The following is a 21,979-nucleotide window of genomic DNA, read 5'->3' as shown; positions in this document are numbered from 1 at the left end:
CTTCGCTCGGCACAGATTACCGTTCCAATCGTAGTCCACGTGGATCGTTAAGTATGAAAAAGTTCAAAAAAAGAAAAAAATTGTGAAAAACTCATGTCGACCTTTTGACCTGTCGACCTAGAACATGTCGACCTAAAGACCCTGTCGACCTAGTTACTGTTGACCAATAGTGGTCGACCTAGACATTCTCGACCTAGTTACTGTCGACTTTCAGTCCGGATCCCCTTCCCCTTATCACTGCTTTATCACTTCTCCATTGTATGTTCTGGGGTTGGTGCACCTATATCTGTAGGCCAATGCACTCTTCTACAAACCAATTGTGTTTTGACTAAGTTGCATCAATCTCCATGCAATTTAACCACACACAGTATAATTATGTTTTTTCTTTATTAGCATTTATTTAGAAAAAAAAAAAAAGATTGCATCTAACTGACTACATAGAAGTAAAATATTATCCCACAAAGGTAAATGGATTTCCATTTACCTCGGACAGAACAAAAAGTTTTCAGATCATCCAATCTTCCGTCCATGCAAATGAAATTGTATCACTTATGGGAATATACTCACTGAAATAGTGTTGTATAACTCAAGCAAAATTGTGAACTTAATCGTGATGTGTGTGTTCCTTTATAAGCCTAAACTAACGGTTTTGGTGACTTTGCTTTTCTTATTGCAGTCTGAATACACCCTGCCTGTGTCTGTAACGATTTGAGGTTTTGGTAAACAGGGCGTCACTGTATACGAGTTATTTGTCATACTGCATCTTGTATGTATACTTATTCATTTTCTTTATTACTGACATGGATATTGCCGATGTATATAGGTCCACTATTGGCATGTACTACTTATATTGCTTACATCATTTGACCAGAATATGAGGAAAATTAAGAAAATATGTGGTGCAATAAGTTTAAAACACATTTATCTGAGTGACAGGAACAAGACAGCAGTTCAAGATGGAGTCAACCAATAGGAGGAAACCTCAACGCGTTTCGTCTAATTCTGGCATTCTGGACTCCTCATGAAGTCTGGAATAACTCATGGAGTCTGGTGTTCTCCGATTGGTTGACCCCCCCCCCCCCCCCCCCCCTGAACAGCTATCTTGTTCCAGCTACTCAGAGAAGTTTGTAATATACGCTGTGTGTGTGTAATAAATAAGATTTTAAACCTACCGGTAAATCTTTTTCTCCTAGTCCGTAGAGGATGCTGGGGACTCTGTAAGGACCATGGGGTATAGACGGGCTCCGCAGGAGACATGGGCACTATAAAGAACTTTTAGTATGGGTGTGCACTGGCTCCTCCCTCTATGCCCCTCCTTCAGACCTCAGTTAGAGAAACTGTGCCCAGAGGAGATGGACAATACGAGGAAAGGATTTTGTTAATCTAAGGGCAAGATTCATACCAGCCCACACCAAGTATACCATATAACCTGGAAATATGCAACCAATTAACAGTATGAACAAAAAAACAGCATCAGTCAAAGACCGATTCCCACTGTAACATAACCCTTATGTAAGCAACAACTATATACAAGTCTTGCAGAGTAAGTCCGCACTGGGACGGGCGCCCAGCATCCTCTATGGACTAGGAGAAAAAGATTTACCGGTAGGTTTAAAATCTTATTTTCTCTTACGTCCTAGAGGATGCTGGGGACTCCGTAAGGACCATGGGGTTTATACCAAAGCTCCAAACCGGGCGGGAGAGTGCGGATGACTCTGTAGCACCGATTGAGCAAATGCGAGGTCCTCATCACCCAGGGTATCAAACTTGTAGAATTTTGCAAAAAATGTTTGAACCCAACCAAGTAGCTGCTCGGCATAATTGCAAAGCCGAGAGGCCTCGGGCAGCCGCCCAAGAAGAGCCCACCTTCCTAGTGGAATTGGCCTTTACAGAATTTGGTAACGGCAATCCAGCCGTAGAAGAAGCCTGCTGAATCGTGTTACAGATCCAGCGAGCAATAGTCTGCTTCAAAGCAGGCGCGCTAATCTTGTTGGCTGCATACAGGACAAACAGTGCCTCTGTTTTCCTAACCCTAGCCGTCCTGGCTACATAAATCTTTAATGCCCTGACTACATCCAGGGACTTGGAGTCCTCCAAGTCACTCGTAGCTACAGGCACCACGATAGGTTGGTTATATGGAATGAAGAAACCAACTTAGGTAAAAATTGAGGACGAGTCCTCAACTCTGCTCTATCCACATGAAAAATCAAGTAGGGGCTCTTGTGAGATAAGGCCGCCAATTCTGACACCCGCCTTGCCGAAGCCAAGGCTAATAACATGACCACCTTCCAGGTGAGAAATTTAAATTCAACCGTTTGAAGGGGTTCAAATCAGTGAGATTTAAGGAACTGTAACACCACGTTCAGGTCCCATGTTGCCACTGGGGGCACAAAAGGGGGCTGGATATGAGGCACTCCCTTCACAAAAGTTTGGACTTCTGGGAGAGAAGCCAATTCCTTCTGAAAGAATATAGATAGGGCCGAAATCTGTACCTTAATGGAGCCTAACTTCAGGCCCATATCCACTCCTGTCTGTAGGAAGTGGAGAAAACGGCCCAGATGGAAATCTTCCATAGAAGCATTCCAGGTTTCACACCAAGAGACATACTTCCTCCAGATACGGTGATAATGTCTCGCCGTCACCTCCTTCCTAGCCTTTATTAGATTAGGTATGACCTCCTCCAGAATACCTTTCCCAGCTAGGATCTGGCGTTCAACCGCCATGCCGTCAAACGTAACCGCGGTAAGTCTTGGACCACGCAGGGCCCCTGCTGCAACAGGTCCTCCCTGAGAGGAAGAGGCCAAGGATCTTCTGTGAGCATTTCCTGAATATCTGAGTACCAGGCCCTTCGAGGCCAATCTGGAACAATGGGTATTGTCTATACTCTTTTTTGTCTTATGATCCTCAAAATTTTTGCGATGAGAGGAAGAGGAGGAAACACATAGAACGACTGAAACACCCATGGTGTTACCAGGGCGTCTACTGCTATTGCCTGAGGGTCCCGGGACCTGGCACAATACCTTCGAAGCTTCTTGTTGAGGCGTGACGCCATCATGTCTATTTGAGGAATTCCCCAGAGACCCGTTATATCTGCAAAGACTTCTTGATGAAGTCCCCACTCTCCTGGATGGAGATCGTGCCTGCTGAGGAAATCTGCTTCCCAGTTGTCCACTCACGGAATGAAGACAGCTGACAGAGCGCTTACGTGATTTTCCGCCCAGCGAAGAATCCTGGTGGCTTCCGCCATCGCGACTCTGCTCCTTGTCCCGCCTTGGCGGTTCACATGAGCCACGGCTGTGACATTGTCTGATTGAATCAGAACCGGTAGGTTGCGAAGAAGACTCTCCGCTTGTCGAAGGCCGTTGTATATGGCCCTTAATTCCAGCACGTTGATGTGCAGGCAAGACTCCTGGCTTGACCATAGTCCCTGAAAATTTCTTCCTTGCGTGACTGCTCCCCATCCTCGGAGGCTCGCGTCCGTGGTTACCAGAACCCAGTCCTGACAATCACTGACAATCACTTGCTGTTGACACAGCGTTTGAATTGCAGTTAACACTACTTCCCTCTCTGGGGGAGAAGCTGGTAAGGCCGACTTGAAAAATCGGCGCGGGGGCACCTCTTCGAATTCCAGCTTGTAGCCTTGGGAAATAATTTCCATTGGCCCAAGGATCCACGTCTGACCGAACCCAGACTTGGCTGAAGAGTCGAAGGCGTGCCCCCACCGGTGCGGACTCCCTTAGGGGAGCCCCAGCGTCATGCGGTGGATTTTGTAGAAGCCGGGGAGGACTTCTGCTCCTGGGAACCAGCCGAAGCAGGTGCTCTTTTTCCTCTACCCTTACCTCTGGCAAGGAAGGAGGAGCCCCGACCTCTTCTGGACTTTTGCGACTGAAAGGACTGCATCTGATACTGTGGAGTTTTCTTTTGCTGTTGGGGAACAAAAGGTAAAAAAGTAGATTTACCCACTGTAGCTGTGGAAACCAGGTCCGTGAGCCCCTCCCCAAACAACACTTCACCCTTGTAAGGTAAAGCCTCCATATGTTTTTTTGAGTCCGCATCACCCGTCCATTGGCGGGTCCATAATGCTCGTCTTGCAGAAATAGCCATGGCATTGGCTCTGGAACCCAGCAAACCAATGTCTCTTTGAGCGTCTCTCATATATAAGACCGCGTCCTTAATATGGGCTAAAGTTAATAAAACGGTATCCCTATCTAGGGTATCAAGGTCAGCTGACAAGGAATCTGTCCAAGCTGCAACTGCGCTACATACCCATGCCGACGCAATTGCCGGTCTGAGCAAAGCTCCAGTATGAGTATAAATAGACTTTAACATAGTCTCCTGTCTGCAGGGTCCTTGAGGGCCGCTGTGTCTGGAGGCGGCAGCGCCACCTTTTTGGACAGGCGTGTTAAAGCCTTGTCCACTCTGGGAGAGGATTCCCAACGTACCCTGTCCTGCGTAGGGAAAGGGTACGCCATAAGAACCCTTATGGGAATCTGCAGTTTCTTATCTGGAGTTTCCCAAGCTTTTTCAAATAACTCGTTAAGTTCATGAGATGGGTGAAATGTTACTACCTGCTTCTTCCCCTTAAACATGTGTACCCTCGTGTCGGGAACAGAGGGTTCATCAGTGATATGCAAAACATCCTTTATTGCAATAATCATACACTGAATACTTTTTGTCACCCTAGGGTGCAATCTAGCTTCATCGTAGTCGACACTGGAGTCAGACTCCGTGTCGGTATCTGTGTCTACTATTTGTGACAAGGGTTGTTTCTGAGACCCTGAAGGGCCCTGTGAGTCGGTCCAATCCGTGGATTGAGCCCCTGTTGTCTCCCTGGACTCTGCTTTGTCCAGTCTCTTATGTAGTGATGCCACACTTGCATTTTACATATGCACATATCCATCCACTCTTGAGTCGGCACCACCGACGGGGACTCACCACTCATCTGCTCCACCTCCTCCTTGGAAGAGCCTTCCACTTCAAACATGCTGACACGCACGTACCGACACCCCACACACACCGGGATATAACTATAAGGGGACACCTCCCCAACCAGGCCCTTTGGAGAGACAGAGAGAGAGTATGCCCGCACACACCCAGCGCCACTTATACTGGAAAACCACCAGATAGCGCTTTTATGTTATAATTAATAACTTCCCCACTCACTGCGCCAATAATTGTGCCCCCCTCCTCTTTTTCAGCCCTCTGATCTGTGTTCAGCAGGGGAGAGTCCGGGGAGCCAGTGTCTCTGCAGCTTCTGTGGAGAAAATAGCACTGGTTAGTGCTGAGGATCAAGCTCCGCCCCCTCCAGCGGCGGGCTTTGGTCCCGCTTCAATCTGCAAAAAATGGCGGGGGTCTGTGTATTTACTGCCTCCGCAGCCTAATGCACCCCAAATCGCCAGTCCAGAGGTTTATTGCTGCCCAGGGCGCCCCCCCTTGCGCCCTGCACCCATCTGTGCCTGCTCTGTGTGTTGTGTGGGAGCAATCGCGCACCGCGTTACCGCTGCGCGCTTACCTCAGTGAAGAGCTGAAGTCTTCTTTTCTTCTCATACTCACCCGGCTTCTCTTTTCCGGCTCTGTGAGGAGGATGGCGGCGCGGCTCCGGGACGAACGGCAGGGTGAGACCTGCGTTCCGACTCCCTCTGGAGCTAATGGTGTCCACTAGCCTAAGAAGCAGAGCCTATCATTTATGTAGGTCTGCTTCTCTCCCCTCTGTCCCACGATGCAGGGAGCCTGTTGCCAGCAGTGCTCCCTGAAAATAAAAAAACTAACAAAATTCTTTTATCAGAGAAAACTCAGGAGAGCTCCCTGTAATGCACCCAGTCTCCTCTGGGCACAGGATCTAACTGAGGTCTGGAGGAGGGGCAGAGAGGGAGGAGCCAGTGCACACCCATACTAAAAGTTCTTTATAGTGCCCATGTCTCCTGCGGAGCCCGTCTATACCCCATGGTCCTTACGGAGTCCCCAGCATCCTCTAGGACGTAAGAGAAAATGTGTTTTAAACATACTACACCATATATTATCTTCATTTTCCTCATATTCCTTGGAGCCAAGATGTGTATTAAGCACAATGCTTGAGAGGAAGAATCGGGACAAAACAGACCAAGCTCGCTATTCCCTGAACGTCCACAAGAGGTCTCCCTAGCATAACTATTGCACCTTGTTGTTCCAATACTTACATCGACAGGTGGCAGAGTTTACCAGTGGGGGGGTACATAGCTGTACGTTGGGGTGCCTTGAGCTCTGTATGTTGGCACAGAGACTGGGTGTGCTCCGATAGCAGTGTGCTGTGGTGTAGACAGCAGCGTACCTGTCAGGACAAAGGAGGGTGTTATATGACCATAACAAGCTGACTGGACCTATAAATACCCAAACGCTGGAAACACATCATCTCCGCAGGACAGAATGCTGGGACTTATGGTTCCAAGCTCATTACTAGGAAATCCTTCACAGAAGTGATAAATAATAAGGCAAGGCAGCAGATCTCACTCACACTATACGTCCTAGTGGTTGGTATACTGCCGCCCTCTAGTGGTCATAGGTGTTAGGGCTAGGTTCAATGAAATGATACAGAAATGTAATATAGTGCGTCTTCCACTATCAGAAACCAGCACTCTGAGGCCCGTGGTCTGTACACGGCTGCAAGCTTACCTGCAGACATAGCCATGGTGGTCCCAGCGACCATGCCCATCGCAACACTGTTGGTTCGTGGTGCCGCTACCGGAGCTGGGTAGATGGCAGAAGGAATGCTGTTTGGTTGTACCACAGTGGTGTGATGGATGACGTGTGGCTGAGCCGCGTAGACGGGCTGAGTATAGTAAGCACCCTGCGGAACAGACACGACAGGTTGGTTAGAGACACGAGGCCGTGCAGGACCATTACAAGACAGAAAGAGGAAGAGCCGGATGGCTATCACGTCTAGCAGACTACCACTGAGCTGCAATGCCTTACATAATAATACCACATTACACCAGCGACCTGTCCATACACTGTGTCTACACGTAGTAGTAATGGGGAAAGGCTCTGGTAAGTTATTCATATGTAGTTTACCAAAATTATTCATTTTTACAGCTTCGTTGGGGCGCAGTACATACTAAATGACTGTAGGTGGCGCTCAGGGCTTACATTACACAAAGCATCCACTCTGAAAGCCCTTCCAACAGATACAGAACCATACAATAACCTCTTATTTATGGCTATTCAGATATCAGTGGCCCCAGGCGGATATACATTCCCAGGTTGCCGATCAGCCACTACCACTTGTTTGTCCGCTATTCCGCCTATCCACTACCAGTTAGGTAAAGCATACCTCCCAACTGTCCCGCTTTCAGCTGGACAGTCCCGCTATTCGGGCCCTGTCCCGCTGTCCCACCCGCGGGCAGCAGTGTCCCGCGGGTGGGGGGGCAGTTGGGGGGAGGCTTTGATCACCCGCTGCTCTGCAAAGCAGCCGGTGATCACTGAATACATGCTGTGCGCACGGCATGTATTCAGAGCTAGGAGGGGAGCGGGGGCTGCCCAGCTGCTCGGGGAGCGCTGGACACGCCCCCAAAAGGCAGAAAACGGGCCGTTTGGCGAGGCCACGCCCCCCCTTTCGGGTCGGCGCGAGTCCGGCTTTCTTACAGCCACAAGTTGGGAGGTATGGGTAAAGTCCATTTAAATCAAATTCCCCTACATCAAACATAGAAACATAGAATGTGATGGCAGATAAGAACCACTTGGCCCATCTAGTCTGCCCCCCCTTTTCTTTTTTTTAACCATATTTTTATCTCACACCTTATTTGATCCTTATTTCTTTGTAAGGATATCCTTATGTCTATCCCATGCATGTTTAAATTGCTCTACTGTCTTAGCCTCTACCACCTCTGATGGGAGGCTACTCCACTTGTCCACTACCCTTTCTGTGAAGTAATTTTTCCTCGTATTTCCCCTGAACCTCCCCCCCTCCAGTCTCAGTGCATGTCCTCGTGTCTTATTACTTCTCTTCATTTGGAGAATATTTCCCTCCTGGACCTTGGTAAAACCCTTGATATATGTGAAAGTTTCTATCATGTCCCCCCTTTCCCTTCTCTTCTCCACACTATACATATTGAGATTTCTTAGTCTTTCTGGGTATGTTTTGTAATGTAGGCCATGCACCATTTTAGTTGCCCTTCAACTACCCTATAATGTTATTACCCCTTGTTCTATCATTTTACCCTGGCTCTGTAGAGTGGTTCCCCATGTCTCTTATTGGAGCCTTTGCTAAATTTGATACCGTGTACCCTATCGCTCTGTCCCAGCTGTACACAGTGAGGTGCGTTGTTCTCTCCTGGTAGGTAAGAAACTGTGAAATGTTAGGCCTATAGTTAGGACGTCCAGTCTACATACTGGAAGGACGGGGGGGTTGGAGGTTGGCTCGGGGATAGGGGTTATTATAAAGGGCTTTGTAAATCCAGTCACAATCAAAGAGGTATGGCCAATCAGACGACTACGGTGCCCGATCCAACAGAATGTATGAAGCGGGATAGGACATACTATGCACGCATTGAATCATCAATGTGATGTCCATGTAAGGTGAGTCTCTCAGGACCCAACGTGCACCTAGAAATATAACTGGCCATGAAATGACCTTTCCCCTAATGTCCCCCAAGACCTGTGAAACCCGACCACACCTGGTGCTGACTCCTATCGGACAGAAAGACCACTTGTATCTGATGACGCCCGCCAAAGAACCTGGTATCGGCCTGCTGGCACAAGCTTACCTGGGCATACAGGTTTTGTTGGGGGTAGGCACTTCTGATGGGGTACATCGCTGTTTGGTAGGGGTTTGGGGAGGGAGAGTATGGCGGCGGTGCACTGTTACTCTGGGTAGGGGGGACCTTGTACGGAGTCCCAGCAGTGTACCCTGGGAAGAAAGGAAAAGACACAGGAAGATAATGAGTAAGTGCGTGGATCACCAAGATGAATAATCAGGGGTCTATGTAATAAACCTCAGAGAGTGATAAAGTGGGAGGAGAAAAAGTACCAGCCAACCAGCTGCTGTCATTTTTCAAACACAGTCTGTAACATGGCAGTTAGGAGCTGGCACTTTATTTCTGTCAAACAATTTGGAAGCTGCTCAATCATACCTGGAGGTAATTATATATCAGGTGCTGGAAGGGGGAGGGGTCACAGACAAACAACAGACAAAGAGGAAGGGGGGTGCAAATCCCCACCCCCAAATTCCCTTCCGCACACTAAAAATAACCTGTAACCATCCCTGAACCGATCTGGTAATAAAATTCAGAGAATTCGTCACAAATGTTTGCAAACACATGTTTAGCTGCTGAGCCACTTCACGGCTTCTCTGATACAGCAGTCCTAACACTACTTGATAGCAGTGCCCACATAGGGCCATGTAATTTGTCACAGTAGGCCTCATGATAAAGGCTATTACTAAAACACTTCCAGACAGAGAGCTAACTTACCCGGGGAGCCACCCCCAGGATCCCGGGTAAGTTAGCTCTCTGTCTGGAAGTGTTTTAGTAATAGCCTTTATCATGAGGCCTACTGTGACAAATTACATGGCCCTATGTGGGCACTGCTATCAAGTAGAGTTATGACTGCTGTATCAGAGAAGCCGTGACGTGGCTCAGCAGCTAAACATGTGTTTGCAAACATTTGTGACGAATTCTCTGAATTTCATTACCAGATCGGTTCAGGGATGGTTACAGGTAATTTTCAGTGTGCGGAAGGGAATTTGGGGGTGGGGATTTGCACCCCCCTTCCTCTTTGTCTGTACTTTATTTCTGTCCACTTTATCTCTCTCTCCAAGGCTTAGTACAAAGACCTCTTAGGCGTTAAACAGCTGGTAACCGCCTCTCTAACTTCCGCTTCGGCAGAGAATAACTCTGAACCTGGAATGCTCTGCGGTCACTTGAGTCGGCAACTTCCTCCACAATTACATGGAAAATAAAAAATAAATGAAAAACAGTAATGGAGAAAAGGAGTTACTTACTGAATGCGGCCGAAGAGGCTTGGTAGGTCCTGTTCTCGGTCCCGGAATCCACAGGGAGGTGGAAAGTGCCCTCGTTGGCACAGGAGGTGGACGTCTGCGGCCAGCCTTGCTTCATCAGCAGCGTTGCTTAAAGACAAAACAGAGAAGAGGGTTACACGGTGGGCGCACGGGGCGCACGAGATGTAACTCAGAGTGCAGCCTGGGGCGACAGATGAAGCCTCAAACACTTATTGTGCATTAAAACACTTCAAAAAAACAAACCAACAAACATTGCAAATATTACCCGTGTACTTTTATCTTGGTGTCCAAATGTAGTTTAATACAACAGTTATACAACAGTTTCCTACAAAACAGTTGGTAACGTTAGTTACACCCAGTGACTTGTAGCAGAGCATTAGTTACGAATGATGGACCAATGTAATCTGCAAATGCAATTAAAACCCAGTTTGGCATGCCTGAGCCATGTAGTGCGCTTGCCCCACGTTCAAGGTCTACTGATGCCGCAGCACTTCTCCGAGCCAAGGTCAGCCCTTCACTTGGGTAACCCGGGAACTTTCAGGTGCTGTAGAATGGAATATTACTTTGCTGTGATGCCCTGTGGCCCTGCCTAGTCCTCTAAGCAACGCAGTCACCTTTGTCTCATCTCTATCTGTCACTAACGTTACTTACAGGACTTCCCTTCTTACTCACTGCTAGTAGCGCTGCTAAAACCTAATAAGGAATGACGACCAAGCGCGGCTGCCTGCAGTAACTGCGCGGACCACTAATGAGAAGTTTGGGGAATAATCGATGGCATGTAGTATATTTTAGGCATGAAGGCCTCTAAAGGCCTTATACTAAGTCGCAGGCCACATCTGCAGACTGCACATAGGTAGCAGGGAACAGACGCATCATTGCCTGCCTCCGAGCCGGCACATCTCGCTGTCATCTATCCTTCTGTGAAACTGGTGGCAAAATGGCAACACATAGGTAAGAGGGCAGTCTCCGGGGCACATACCCAGAATGACACCATATGCCGAGGGGACACCTGCTTCAGTGGTAAGTCTTGCACCTAGTTGGAGTAGGTGTAGAGGGCAGTAATAGTGATTAAGCCTGCTCTATCAGACAGGTGGCTGGGGTTGTGCCAATAGCCTAATTTTGATTGGGTTAGGGAAGACTGATTGTTGGCCGTCTCTCCGGCCACCACATGGAATGCTCTTGCAATAGTTTTGCCTCTGGCTGTTAGTAATATGCGGCCCCACGGTTGGTGTGTGGCTAGCATTACTGTCACACAGCCCTGAGGTCATGACTGAAATTCTTGACCAAGCCACCGAATGTGTGGAGTTTGTATGTTCTCCGTTTGCTTGCATGGGTTTCCTCAGGGTGCTCCGGTTTCCTCCCAAACTTCAATAAACATACTGGTAAGTTCATTGGTACAGGTATGCAATATAAAATTAACACTAGTGCATGTGTGTGTCCATATGATAAGGAATATAGATTGTAAACTGCTGGGAATGACTGAATACTCTCTGTACAGCGCTGCGTGTGTGAGCGCTATATAAATAACGGCTGATAAATATAAAAATTAACTAGACATGGAACCTGTACGAAACCCTGTAACTGCACCAATGATACAGCCTCTACGTATGTAGGACTATTACAGGTTATAATATACTCATAAGACGCTGAAGGTTGCGAGCAATACGGTAACAATTATATAGGAGCAGCGCCCAGTGTGACAGCAGTCTGCCCTCCTCCGGGTTGTGTGTGCAGGACAGTACTATGGGGAGAGAGATAAAGTGCCAATCCGCTCTTGCCATTTTTCAAACACAGCCTGTTACACTGCAGCTAAGAGCTGATTGGCTGACAGGCACTGAATGGTCAGTACTTTACCTCTCTCCAAGGCCCCCCTACGTCTGATGTTTTTCAGCGCAGCGGTCAATCTTCTCTGTAATGTAACACAATGCTTTGCCATACATAAGCCTGGTTGTGGTTCCATGGCTCTATAAAATGTACATCTGGTAAATTGGTCGGGCGTGGAGGCATGTGACGGGGCTCATATCTGTATAATACCTGGATGCACCAGGTGTGAGCTAATAATCCCAGGTCTCCTGCAGTGCTGATCAGGCCAATGAAGCCATATTAATGGTTGGCTGATATAACCTGTTCTCTCCGATCGTCCATGTAATGATCCCTCCCACACCCATAAACACTTGTGTAAAAATAAGAATTTACTTACCGATAATTCTATTTCTCGGAGTCCGTAGTGGATGCTGGGGTTCCTGAAAGGACCATGGGGAATAGCGGCTCCGCAGGAGACAGGGCACAAAAAGTAAAGCTTTAGGATCAGGTGGTGTGCACTGGCTCCTCCCCCTATGACCCTCCTCCAAGCCTCAGTTAGGATACTGTGCCCGGACGAGCGTACACAATAAGGAAGGATTTTGAATCCCGGGTAAGACTCATACCAGCCACACCAATCACACTGTACAACCTGTGATCTGAACCCAGTTAACAGTATGATAACAGCGGAGCCTCTGAAAAGATGGCTCACAACAATAATAACCCGATTTTTGTAACTATGTACAAGTATTGCAGATAATCCGCACTTGGGATGGGCGCCCAGCATCCACTACGGACTCCGAGAAATAGAATTATCGGTAAGTAAATTCTTATTTTCTCTATCGTCCTAGTGGATGCTGGGGTTCCTGAAAGGACCATGGGGATAATACCAAAGCTCCCAAACGGGCGGGAGAGTGCGGATGACTCTGCAGCACCGAATGAGAGAACTCCAGGTCCTCCTTAGCCAGGGTATCAAATTTGTAGGATTTTACCAACGTGTTTGCCCCTGACTAAATAGCCGCTCGGCAAAGTTGTAAAGCCGAGACCCCTCGGGCAGCCGCCCAAGATAAGCCCACCTTCCTTGTGGAATGGGCATTTACATATTTTGGCTGTGGCAGGCCTGCCACAGAATGTGCAAGCTGAATTGTATTACACATCCAACTAGCAATAGTCTGCTTAGAAGCAAGAGCACCCAGTTTGTTGGGTGCATACAGGATAACAGCAAGTCAGTTTTCCTGACTCCAGCCGTCCTGGAACCTATATTTACAGGGCCCTGACAACATCTAGCAACCTGGAGTCCTCCAAGTCCCTAGTAGGCGCAAGGCACCAAAATAAGCTGGTTCAGGTGAAACACTGACACCACCTTAGGGAGAGAACTGGGGACGAGTCCGCAGCTCTGCCCTGTCCAAATGGACAACCAGATATGGGCTTTTTTGAGAAAAAAACCACCAATTTGACACTCGCCTGGTCCAGGCCAGGGCCAAGAGCATGGTCACTTTTCATGTGAGATGCTTCAAATCCACAGATTTGACTGGTTTTAAACCAATGTGATTTGAAGAATCCCAGAACTACGTTGAGATCCCACAGTGCCACTGGAGGCACAAAAGGGGGTTGTATATGCAATACTCCCTTGACAAACTTCTGGACTTCAGGAACTGAAGCCACTTCTTTCTGGAAGAAAATCGACAGGGCCGAAATTTGAACCTTAATGGACCCCAATTTGAGGCCCATAGACACTCCCGTTTGCAGGAAATGCAGGAATCGACCGAGTTGAAATTTCTTCGTGGGGCCTTTCTGGCCTCACACCACGCAACATATTTTTGCCACATGTGGTGATAATGTTGTGCGGTCACCTCCTTTCTGGCTTTGACCAGGGTAGGAATGACCTCTTCCGGAATGCCTTTTTCCCTTAGGATCCGGCGTTCCACCGCCATGCCGTCAAACGCAGCTGCGGTAAGTCTTGGAACAGACATGGTACTTGCTGAAACAAGTCCCTTCTTAGCGGCAGAGGCCACAAGTCCTCTGTGAGCATCTCTTGAAGTTCCGGGTACCAAATCCTTCTTGGCCAATCCGGAGCCATGAGTATAGTTCTTACTCCTCTACGTCTTATAAGTCTCAGTACCTTAGGTATGAGAAGCAGAGGATGGAACACATACACCGACTGGTACATCCATGGTGTTACCAGAACGTCCACAGCTATTGCCTGAGGGTCTCTTAACCTGGCGCAATACCTGTCCCGTTTTTTGTTCAGACGGGACGCCATCATGTCCACCTTTGGTATTTCCCAACGGTTTACAATCATGTGGAAAACTTCCCGATGAAGTTTCCATTCTGCCGGGTGGAGGTCGTGCCTGCTGAGGAAGTCTGCTTCCCAGTTTCCATTCCCGGAATGAAACACTGCTGACAGTGCTATCACATGATTTTCCGCCCAGCGAAAAGTCCTTGCAGTTTTTGCCATTGCCCTCCTGCTTCTTGTGCCGCCCTGTCTATTTACGTGGGCGACTGCCGTGATGTTTTTCCCACTGGATCAATACCGGCTGACCTTGAAGCAGAGGTCTTGCTAAGCTTAGAGTATTATAAATTTACCCTTAGCTCCAGTATATTTATGTGGAGAAAAGTCTCCAGACTTGATCACACTCCCTGGAAATTTTTTCCTTGTGTGACTGCTCCCCAGCCTCTCGGGCTGGCCTCCGTGGTCACCAGCATCCAATCCTAAATGCCGAATCTGCGGCCCTCTAGAAGATGAGCACTCTGTAACCACCACAGGAGAGACACCCTTGTCCTTGGATATAGGGTTATCCGCTGATGCATCTGAAGATGCGATCCGGACCATTTGTCCAGCAGATCCCACTGAAAAATTCTTGCGTGAAATCTGCCGAATGGAATTGCTTCGTAGGAAGTCACCATCTTTACCAGGACCCTTGTGCAATGATGCACTGATTTTAGGAGGTTCCTGACTAGCTCGGATAACTCCCTGGCTTTCTCTTCCGGGAGAAACACCTTTTTCTGGACTGTGTCCAGAATCATCCCTAGGCACAGCAGACTTGTCGTCGGGATCAGCTGCGATTTTGGAATATTTAGAATCCACCCGTGCTGTTGTAGCAGTATCCGAGATAGTGCTACTCCGACCTCCAACTGTTCCCTGGACTTTGCCCTTATCAGGAGATCGTCCAAGTAAGGGATAATTAAGACGCCTTTTCTTCGAAGAAGAATCATCATTTCGGCCATTACCTTGGTAAAGACCCGGGGTGCAGTGGACAATCCAAACGGCAGCGTCTGAAACGGATAGTGACAGTTCTGTACCACGAACCTGAGGTACCCTTAGTGAGAAGGGCAAATTTTGGACATGGAGGTAAGCATCCCTGATGTCTCGGGACACTATATAGTCCCCTTCTTCCTGGTTCGTTATCACTGCTCTGAGTGACTCCATCTTGATTTGAACCTTTGTAAGTGTTCAAATTTTTTTAGATTTAGAATAGGTCTCACCTAGCCTTCTGGCTTCAGTACCACAATATAATGTGGAATAATACCCCTTTTCTTGTTGTAGGAGGGGTAATTTGATTATCACCTGCTGGGAATACAGCTTGTGAATTGTTTCCCATACTGCCTCCTTGTCGGAGGGAGACCTTGGTAAACCAGACTTCAGGAGCCTGCGAAGGGGAAACGTCTCGACATTCCAATCTGTACCCCTGGGATACTACATGTAGGATCCAGGGGTCCTGTACGGTCCCAGCGTCATGCTGAGAGCTTGGCAGAAGCGGTGGAACGCTTCTGTTCCTGGGAATGGGCTGCCTGCTGCAGTCTTCTTCCCTTTCCTCTATCCCTGGGCAGATATGACTCTTATAGGGACGAAAGGACTGAGGCTGAACAGACGGTGTCTTTTTCTGCAGAGATGTGACTTAGGGTAAAAACGGTGGATTTTCCAGCAGTTGCCGTGGCCACCAGGTCCGATGGACCGACCCCAAATAACTCCTCTTCCTTTATACGGCAATACACCTTTGTGCCGTTTGGAATCTGCATCACCTGACCACTGTCGTGTCCATAAACATCTTCTGGCAGATATGGACATCGCACTTACTCTTGATGCCAGAGTGCAAATATCCCTCTGTGCATCTCGCATATATAGAAAATGCATCCTTTAAATGCTCTATAGTCAATAAAATACTGTCCCTGTCAAGGGTATCAATATTTTTAGTCAGGGAATCCGACCAAGCCACCCCAGCTCTGCACATCCAGGCTGAGGCGATCGCTGGTCGCAGTATAACACCAGTATGTGTGTATATACTTTTTATGATATTTTCCAGCCTCCTGTCAGCTGGCTCCTTTAGGACGGCCCTATCTATAGACGGTACCGCCACTTGTTTTGATAAGCGTGTGAGCGCCTTATCCACCCTAAGGGGTGTTTCCCAACGCGCCCTAACTTCTGGCGGGAAAGGGTATACCGCCCATAATTTTCTATCGGGGGGAACCCACGCATCATCACACACTTCATTTAATTTATCTGATTCAGGAAAAACTACGGTAGTTTTTTCAGATCCCACATAATACCCTCTTTTGTGGTACTTGTAGTATCAGAAATATGTAACACCTCCTTCATTGCCCTTAACGTGTGGCCCTAATAAGGAATACGTTTGTTTATTCACCGTCGACACTGGATTCAGTGTCCGTGTCTGTGTCTGTGTCGACCGACTAAAGTAAACGGGCGTTTTAAAACCCCTGACGGTGTTTCTGAGACGTCTGGACCGGTACTAATTGTTTGTCGGCCGTCTCATGTCGTCAACCGACCTTGCAGCGTGTTGACATTATCACGTAATTCCCTAAATAAGCCATCCATTCCGGTGTCGACTCCCTAGAGAGTGACATCACCATTACAGGCAATTGCTCCGCCTCCTCACCAACATCGTCCTCATACATGTCGACACACACGTACCGACACACAGCACACACACAGGGAATGCTCTGATAGAGGACAGGACCCACTAGCCCTTTGGAGAGACAGAGGGAGAGTTTGCCAGCACACACCAAAAACGCTATAATTATATAGGGACAACCTTATATAAGTGTTTTCCCTTATAGCATCTTTTATATATTTCTAACGCCAAATTAGTGCCCCCCCTCTCTGTTTTAACCCTGTTTCTGTAGTGCAGTGCAGGGGAGAGCCTGGGAGCCTTCCCTCCAGCCTTTCTGTGAGGGAAAATGGCGCTGTGTGCTGAGGAGATAGGCCCCGCCCCTTTTTCGGCGGGCTCGTCTCCCGCTCTTTAATGGATTCTGGCAGGGGTTAAATATCTCCATATAGCCCCCGGAGGCTATATGTGAGGTATTTTTAGCCAAAAAAGGTTTTCATTTGCCTCCCAGGGCGCCCCCCTCCCAGCGCCCTGCACCCTCAGTGACTGCCGTGTGAAGTGTGCTGAGAGGAAATGGCGCACAGCTGCAGTGCTGTGCGCTACCTTAAGAAGACTGAGGAGTCTTCTGCCGCCGATTCTGGACCTCTTCTCGTTTCAGCATCTGCAAGGGGGCCGGCGGCGAGGCTCCGGTGACCATCCAGGCTGTACCTGTGATCGTCCCTCTGGAGCTAATGTCCAGTAGCCAAAGAAGCCAATCCATCCTGCACGCAGGTGAGTTCACTTCTTCTCCCCTAAGTCCCTCGTTGCAGTGATCCTGTTGCCAGCAGGACTCACTGTAAAATAAAAAACCTAAGCTAAACTTTTCTAAGCAGCTCTTTAGGAGAGCCACCTAGATTGCACCCTTCTCGGCCGGGCACAAAAATCTAACTGAGGCTTGGAGGAGGGTCATAGGGGGAGGAGCCAGTGCACACCACCTGATCCTAAAGCTTTACTTTTTGTGCCCTGCCTCCTGCGGAGCCGCTATTCCCCATGGTCCTTTCAGGAACCCCAGCATCCACTAGGACGATAGAGAAAGGTATTACCATAATTCAGGGCCTCTTATCACACGGTGCTGACAGTCACGTCTAACACACAGCAGCCTGCAAATTTACACGCGTGTCGTTAAAGAACGGCATTACCAATGCACGTAATAAACCCAGCGCCCTCTATTTTGTGGGGATAAACAATATTACATTCACTAGGAAGCAGCAGAAGCGCCCGTCACGACATATTACATAAGAGGACTCTCTTATTAGGGTGTTACTGTACATGAAGACAACGTTGGTAAATATGGAAACTAAATCGATCAGGACCACACATTTCTCAAGTGAGCTCTCGCACAGTTTGCTGAATTCAGCATGGTCCCATTACAGCTACCTAGTAACTGGAGGACCACCCCCTGAGGGACCAGCTGTCATTACTGGCAGTACGGTGTGCCACTTAGGTGTACGTGCTGGTACCTAATGGACTGCCATGCCTGGCGTGCCCCTCTCACCCCCCGCACTGCTCCCGGTTCCCCAGCCTGCACGGCGCGGTGGAACATTTACTGGAACACGTACCCTGCTGGGCTGACATTTCCAGGGAACAGTCTCATGCGGTGGTGTGTAATATTACTCACAATGTATCGCAACACGCGCTCCTTATCAAGCTCCGCCGCAGATTTTCTAGAGAATAAAACTTTGGAAAAACACTTTCATAATTTCAATAATATTTTTACCCACATCTAGGGGCTTCCCGTACGGAGGAATTGCCCCATGGCTGGCGCGTACAGATTCTATAGGTACGTTCAAATACACTTCTAACATAATGACCAATCATATCTCTATCTTATTATATTTCCTTCTACATTTTAAAATTCTTAAAAGGTAACCACTCAGAAAGGACATAGTCTAATTTACGTGGTGATGCCTGAAACAGGGCTGAATATGTTGTGAATTACTAACCCGCCTTAGCAACACCGGTAACCACGGAAACAAAGTGTGGGTTTCATGGTTTCCATGGTTACAGGTGTCGCAAAGCAAGGTTAGGGTGTGTACACACGGTGAGATGTTTTCTTTAGATTTTAACTATATAGGCAAAATCGCAAGAAAAGTTAGTGTAGATCCCGATTCGATCCCGATGCGCGGTCCCGCCAGGTCGGCATCGCAAGAAAAGATAGACTGTGCAGGCAAGTCAATCCTTGTTAGATCGGTGTACTATCTAGTTCATCTCACATGTCAATGACATCTCACATAAGCCAAAATCGTAAGCACACATAGTCCATATCTCAAGAAAAGTTAGTCAAAATCTGTGCTATCTGGGCTCCGGGGAGTTCAAGGGAAATCGCAAGTGAAAATCGGGCATAGCAAGGATCCCACCGTTTGTACACACCCTAAGGTATACAGACAATTTATGACAGAAGGCAGCGACAGTGTGTTTCAGAGTTCTCGACAGGGGGATTTCAGGCAGGAGTCCTGCTTCAAGTTATCCTGATAAGCTTGAGTCCCCAGCAAAAATATTTTCCCACCACCTATACCCCAAGGTACCCCTGTGGATCTCTATGGACCCTGAAGATAAATATAAGTAAATTTAGAGAAATATTAAATATGTCATGCTGAATGTTATTATCATTACATATATTTATATGGCACCGCAAAATGCATGTAGGGCGGTACAGGTAAAATGACGATAAAACACACAAACAATATAATCAGATAAGACAGTAAATGAGGGGGGGAGGGGGGGGGGGGTCAGAGCTGCCGAGTGAGTAGGGGGCACACTGGAGACAAGGATAGCGCAGGGTGGGAAACGTGGGAGGGCCCTGCCCAGCACAATGGAATGGATATCACCTAAGTATACAATACAGCAGACATCCAGAATCCTAAAGTGCAAGTATAACACTCTGACACCCCCACCACCCCCACCAGGCTGAACGCCACACCAGCAGCGAAACTGCACACGCAGAACCGGTCCATCCATAACTCCTGCAGTAGAATATAAATAACGCTGAATAGATGTGGAACAGCAGAAACACGACTGTGACGTACAGCCAGCTGCTCAGCGCTGTCACTGCAGGGTAACTAGCGCACAGACATAATGTACTCTCTCCTATGTACTCCGCCATCACCGAAGTTATAATAACAAAACAGAAAAGGTCTCTTCCAGCCGTAACTAAACTAAAAGACAACTAAATGTGTTATTTGCTTTACAGCAACAAAACATACAGATAGGCGATCAGATAAAGCCGATATGGTGCCCATCTTACATATACTCCACCTCCCCGCCTACACTAATAGGGGGCTATTGCAGATATCGCACCCAAAACGTTTTTGTGGCCCAGCTGGCCTGCAAGCCCCATAGATCACCATGGGCGACTTAACGAAGAGCGCTAACATTTGGACGCAATTCCAGCTGAATCCATCTCCACCCTCCCACTGCGGCAAACTGGTACTGTTTCAGCAGCAGGCAGCGACGGACGTCCAGCCGAATACTCGCCGTTTACTGGAGAATCTCAGTGACCTCCTGGGTGGATTCAGACAGCGAATTAAGTTTTGCCCCATCCCCCGGTTACATCTCCCCAAGGTATCCCTCAAATTGCTCAAATTCCTAGTCCTCATATAAAGCCAGTAGGTGGCGCTATGATGTCATAGTCAGAGATGTTGTACAGGGCTGTGGTAGTCCAGCCAGAAATCCCGGTAGATTGCAGAGGTGAAGGTATATTCTTACTGCATATGGTACCAGCTCCTGGTCTTTATATAAACAGGTGGGTCAGCGGGATATGAAGTACACTTTAAACATAGAATGTGACGGCAGATAAGAACCACTTGGCCCATCTAGTCTGCCCCTTTTTTTTTTATCCTTTAGGCAATCTCAACCCTTTCGTTCCAGGATTTTAATTCAATGAAACAGGCCCACTTTACGTGTCATGATCAGTGAATAAGAGCTGCAGGAGGACACGCGTCACGGTTTGGGGGTATCGCACTTTGCAAACCAGCGGACGCTGATGTATAATGGTGTCTGCAGCAGAGTGGAAAACCTCAGCCTCAATGTAAGAAGACGCAACCTCCTTCAATTACTTCACGTGCCGTCATGTGGAAACGGCTTTCATGAAATATTAAATGTAAGAAAATGTAAAGGTCTCGCGCACTGGAATTATTTGCTGCCAGCCGATGCGGACGGGCAATCACAGATTGAAACGAAATTCTAATTTTAGTTTAGGATTTAAAGACGCAACACCGTGCGGAACAGCTGAGGGTATATATCCTTAAAAACCCAGCATCCCCTCTCGCTTTGTCGGCTTCCAGTCCTCCCTTCTGAGACGGCCGGTAACGAGCAAATCTCTAGCACCACGCGTGCGGCTTCTGCAGTCTCACACAAACAATAGACATGAAATAAACATGAAGGAGACTGAAGGAAATAAAAGCACGGCAACGCTGGAGGCTAGGTGCTTAAGTGCCTGTCCTCCAGGGCTCCGGGAGGTTCTCTTACCTGGGGCATAGCCTTGGCTGCTGGCTGCATACATGTTGGGATTATAAGTAGGAGCGGCTGCGGGGTATCCGGCGGGGTAACCTGGGGGCGAAAGGAAAAGATGGTGAGAATGCAGCATCAGAAACACTACCAGGGAAAAAGCAGCAGATAAGGGGAAAAGCAATCAACACCAAAAATGTTCTGTATAGCAGAATATTTAATTGCCTGCGACGTGTAACCGGCGATGACAGATAATATTAAACGCCACGAGCCTGCCCGCACCCTATCTGATGCTCTGCGCACGCTAACAAGAGCCTGATCTCTATCTCAAGTGCTTTTCATTACATTCACTTACTCTCCCAACCTCTGCTGCCTGCGCCCGCGAGATATTTATTACAGGCCTCCAGGACGCACATACAACGGAAAGCAAAACGCAGCATAAACAGTACAAAATAGGTGCCTGGAGGAATACGGGGCAAACGCACAAAGCAAGGGGTCAGACCGCATCATATACACGATAAATGTCAGTTACATAAGTAAGGACATAGGGGGTCATTCAAACCGTATCGCTGCTGTGCATTGTCGGGCAGCGGGCGATCAGGCACAAACTGCGCGTGCATGTGCACAGCAATGCGCAGGTGTGTCACGCGGGTACAAAGCGGATCGCCCGCTCAGCGATGGGTTTGTGCAAAGGATCCATTCGCACGGGCGATCGCAAGATGGACAGGAAGAGAGCGTTTGTGGGTGTCAACTGAGCGTTTTCAGGGAGTGTCTGGAAAAACGCAGGCGTGTCCGTGTGTTAGCAGGGGGGTTCCTGACGTCAATTCCGGTCCTGGCTACGCAGGCGTTCGCACACTTG

At 48.2% G+C, this 21,979-nt stretch overlaps 1 protein-coding gene across 5 annotated transcripts in view; it reads right to left on the bottom strand.

Annotated features, from left to right (window-relative positions):
* The window catches only part of FAM168A (family with sequence similarity 168 member A), a 209,116-nt gene that overhangs the window by 3,047 nt on the left and 184,090 nt on the right, over positions 1 to 21,979 (bottom strand). For all 5 annotated transcript variants that reach the window (XM_063951189.1, XM_063951190.1, XM_063951192.1 and 2 more), the window contains 5 exons: positions 21,142 to 21,222; positions 9,974 to 10,099; positions 8,739 to 8,881; positions 6,649 to 6,823; positions 6,177 to 6,307 (listed from right to left, as the gene is read on the bottom strand). In XM_063951189.1, the coding sequence (XP_063807259.1) occupies positions 6,195 to 6,307; positions 6,649 to 6,823; positions 8,739 to 8,881; positions 9,974 to 10,099; positions 21,142 to 21,222 (638 nt within the window). In that variant the 3' untranslated portion in view covers positions 6,177 to 6,194. The remainder of the gene's footprint in view (positions 1 to 6,176; positions 6,308 to 6,648; positions 6,824 to 8,738; positions 8,882 to 9,973; positions 10,100 to 21,141; positions 21,223 to 21,979) is intronic.

Source organism: Pseudophryne corroboree, chromosome 2, assembly GCF_028390025.1.
Source record: "Pseudophryne corroboree isolate aPseCor3 chromosome 2, aPseCor3.hap2, whole genome shotgun sequence".
Taxonomy (NCBI): Eukaryota; Metazoa; Chordata; class Amphibia; order Anura; family Myobatrachidae; genus Pseudophryne; species Pseudophryne corroboree.
This window is presented reverse-complemented; position numbering and strand designations above follow the sequence as displayed.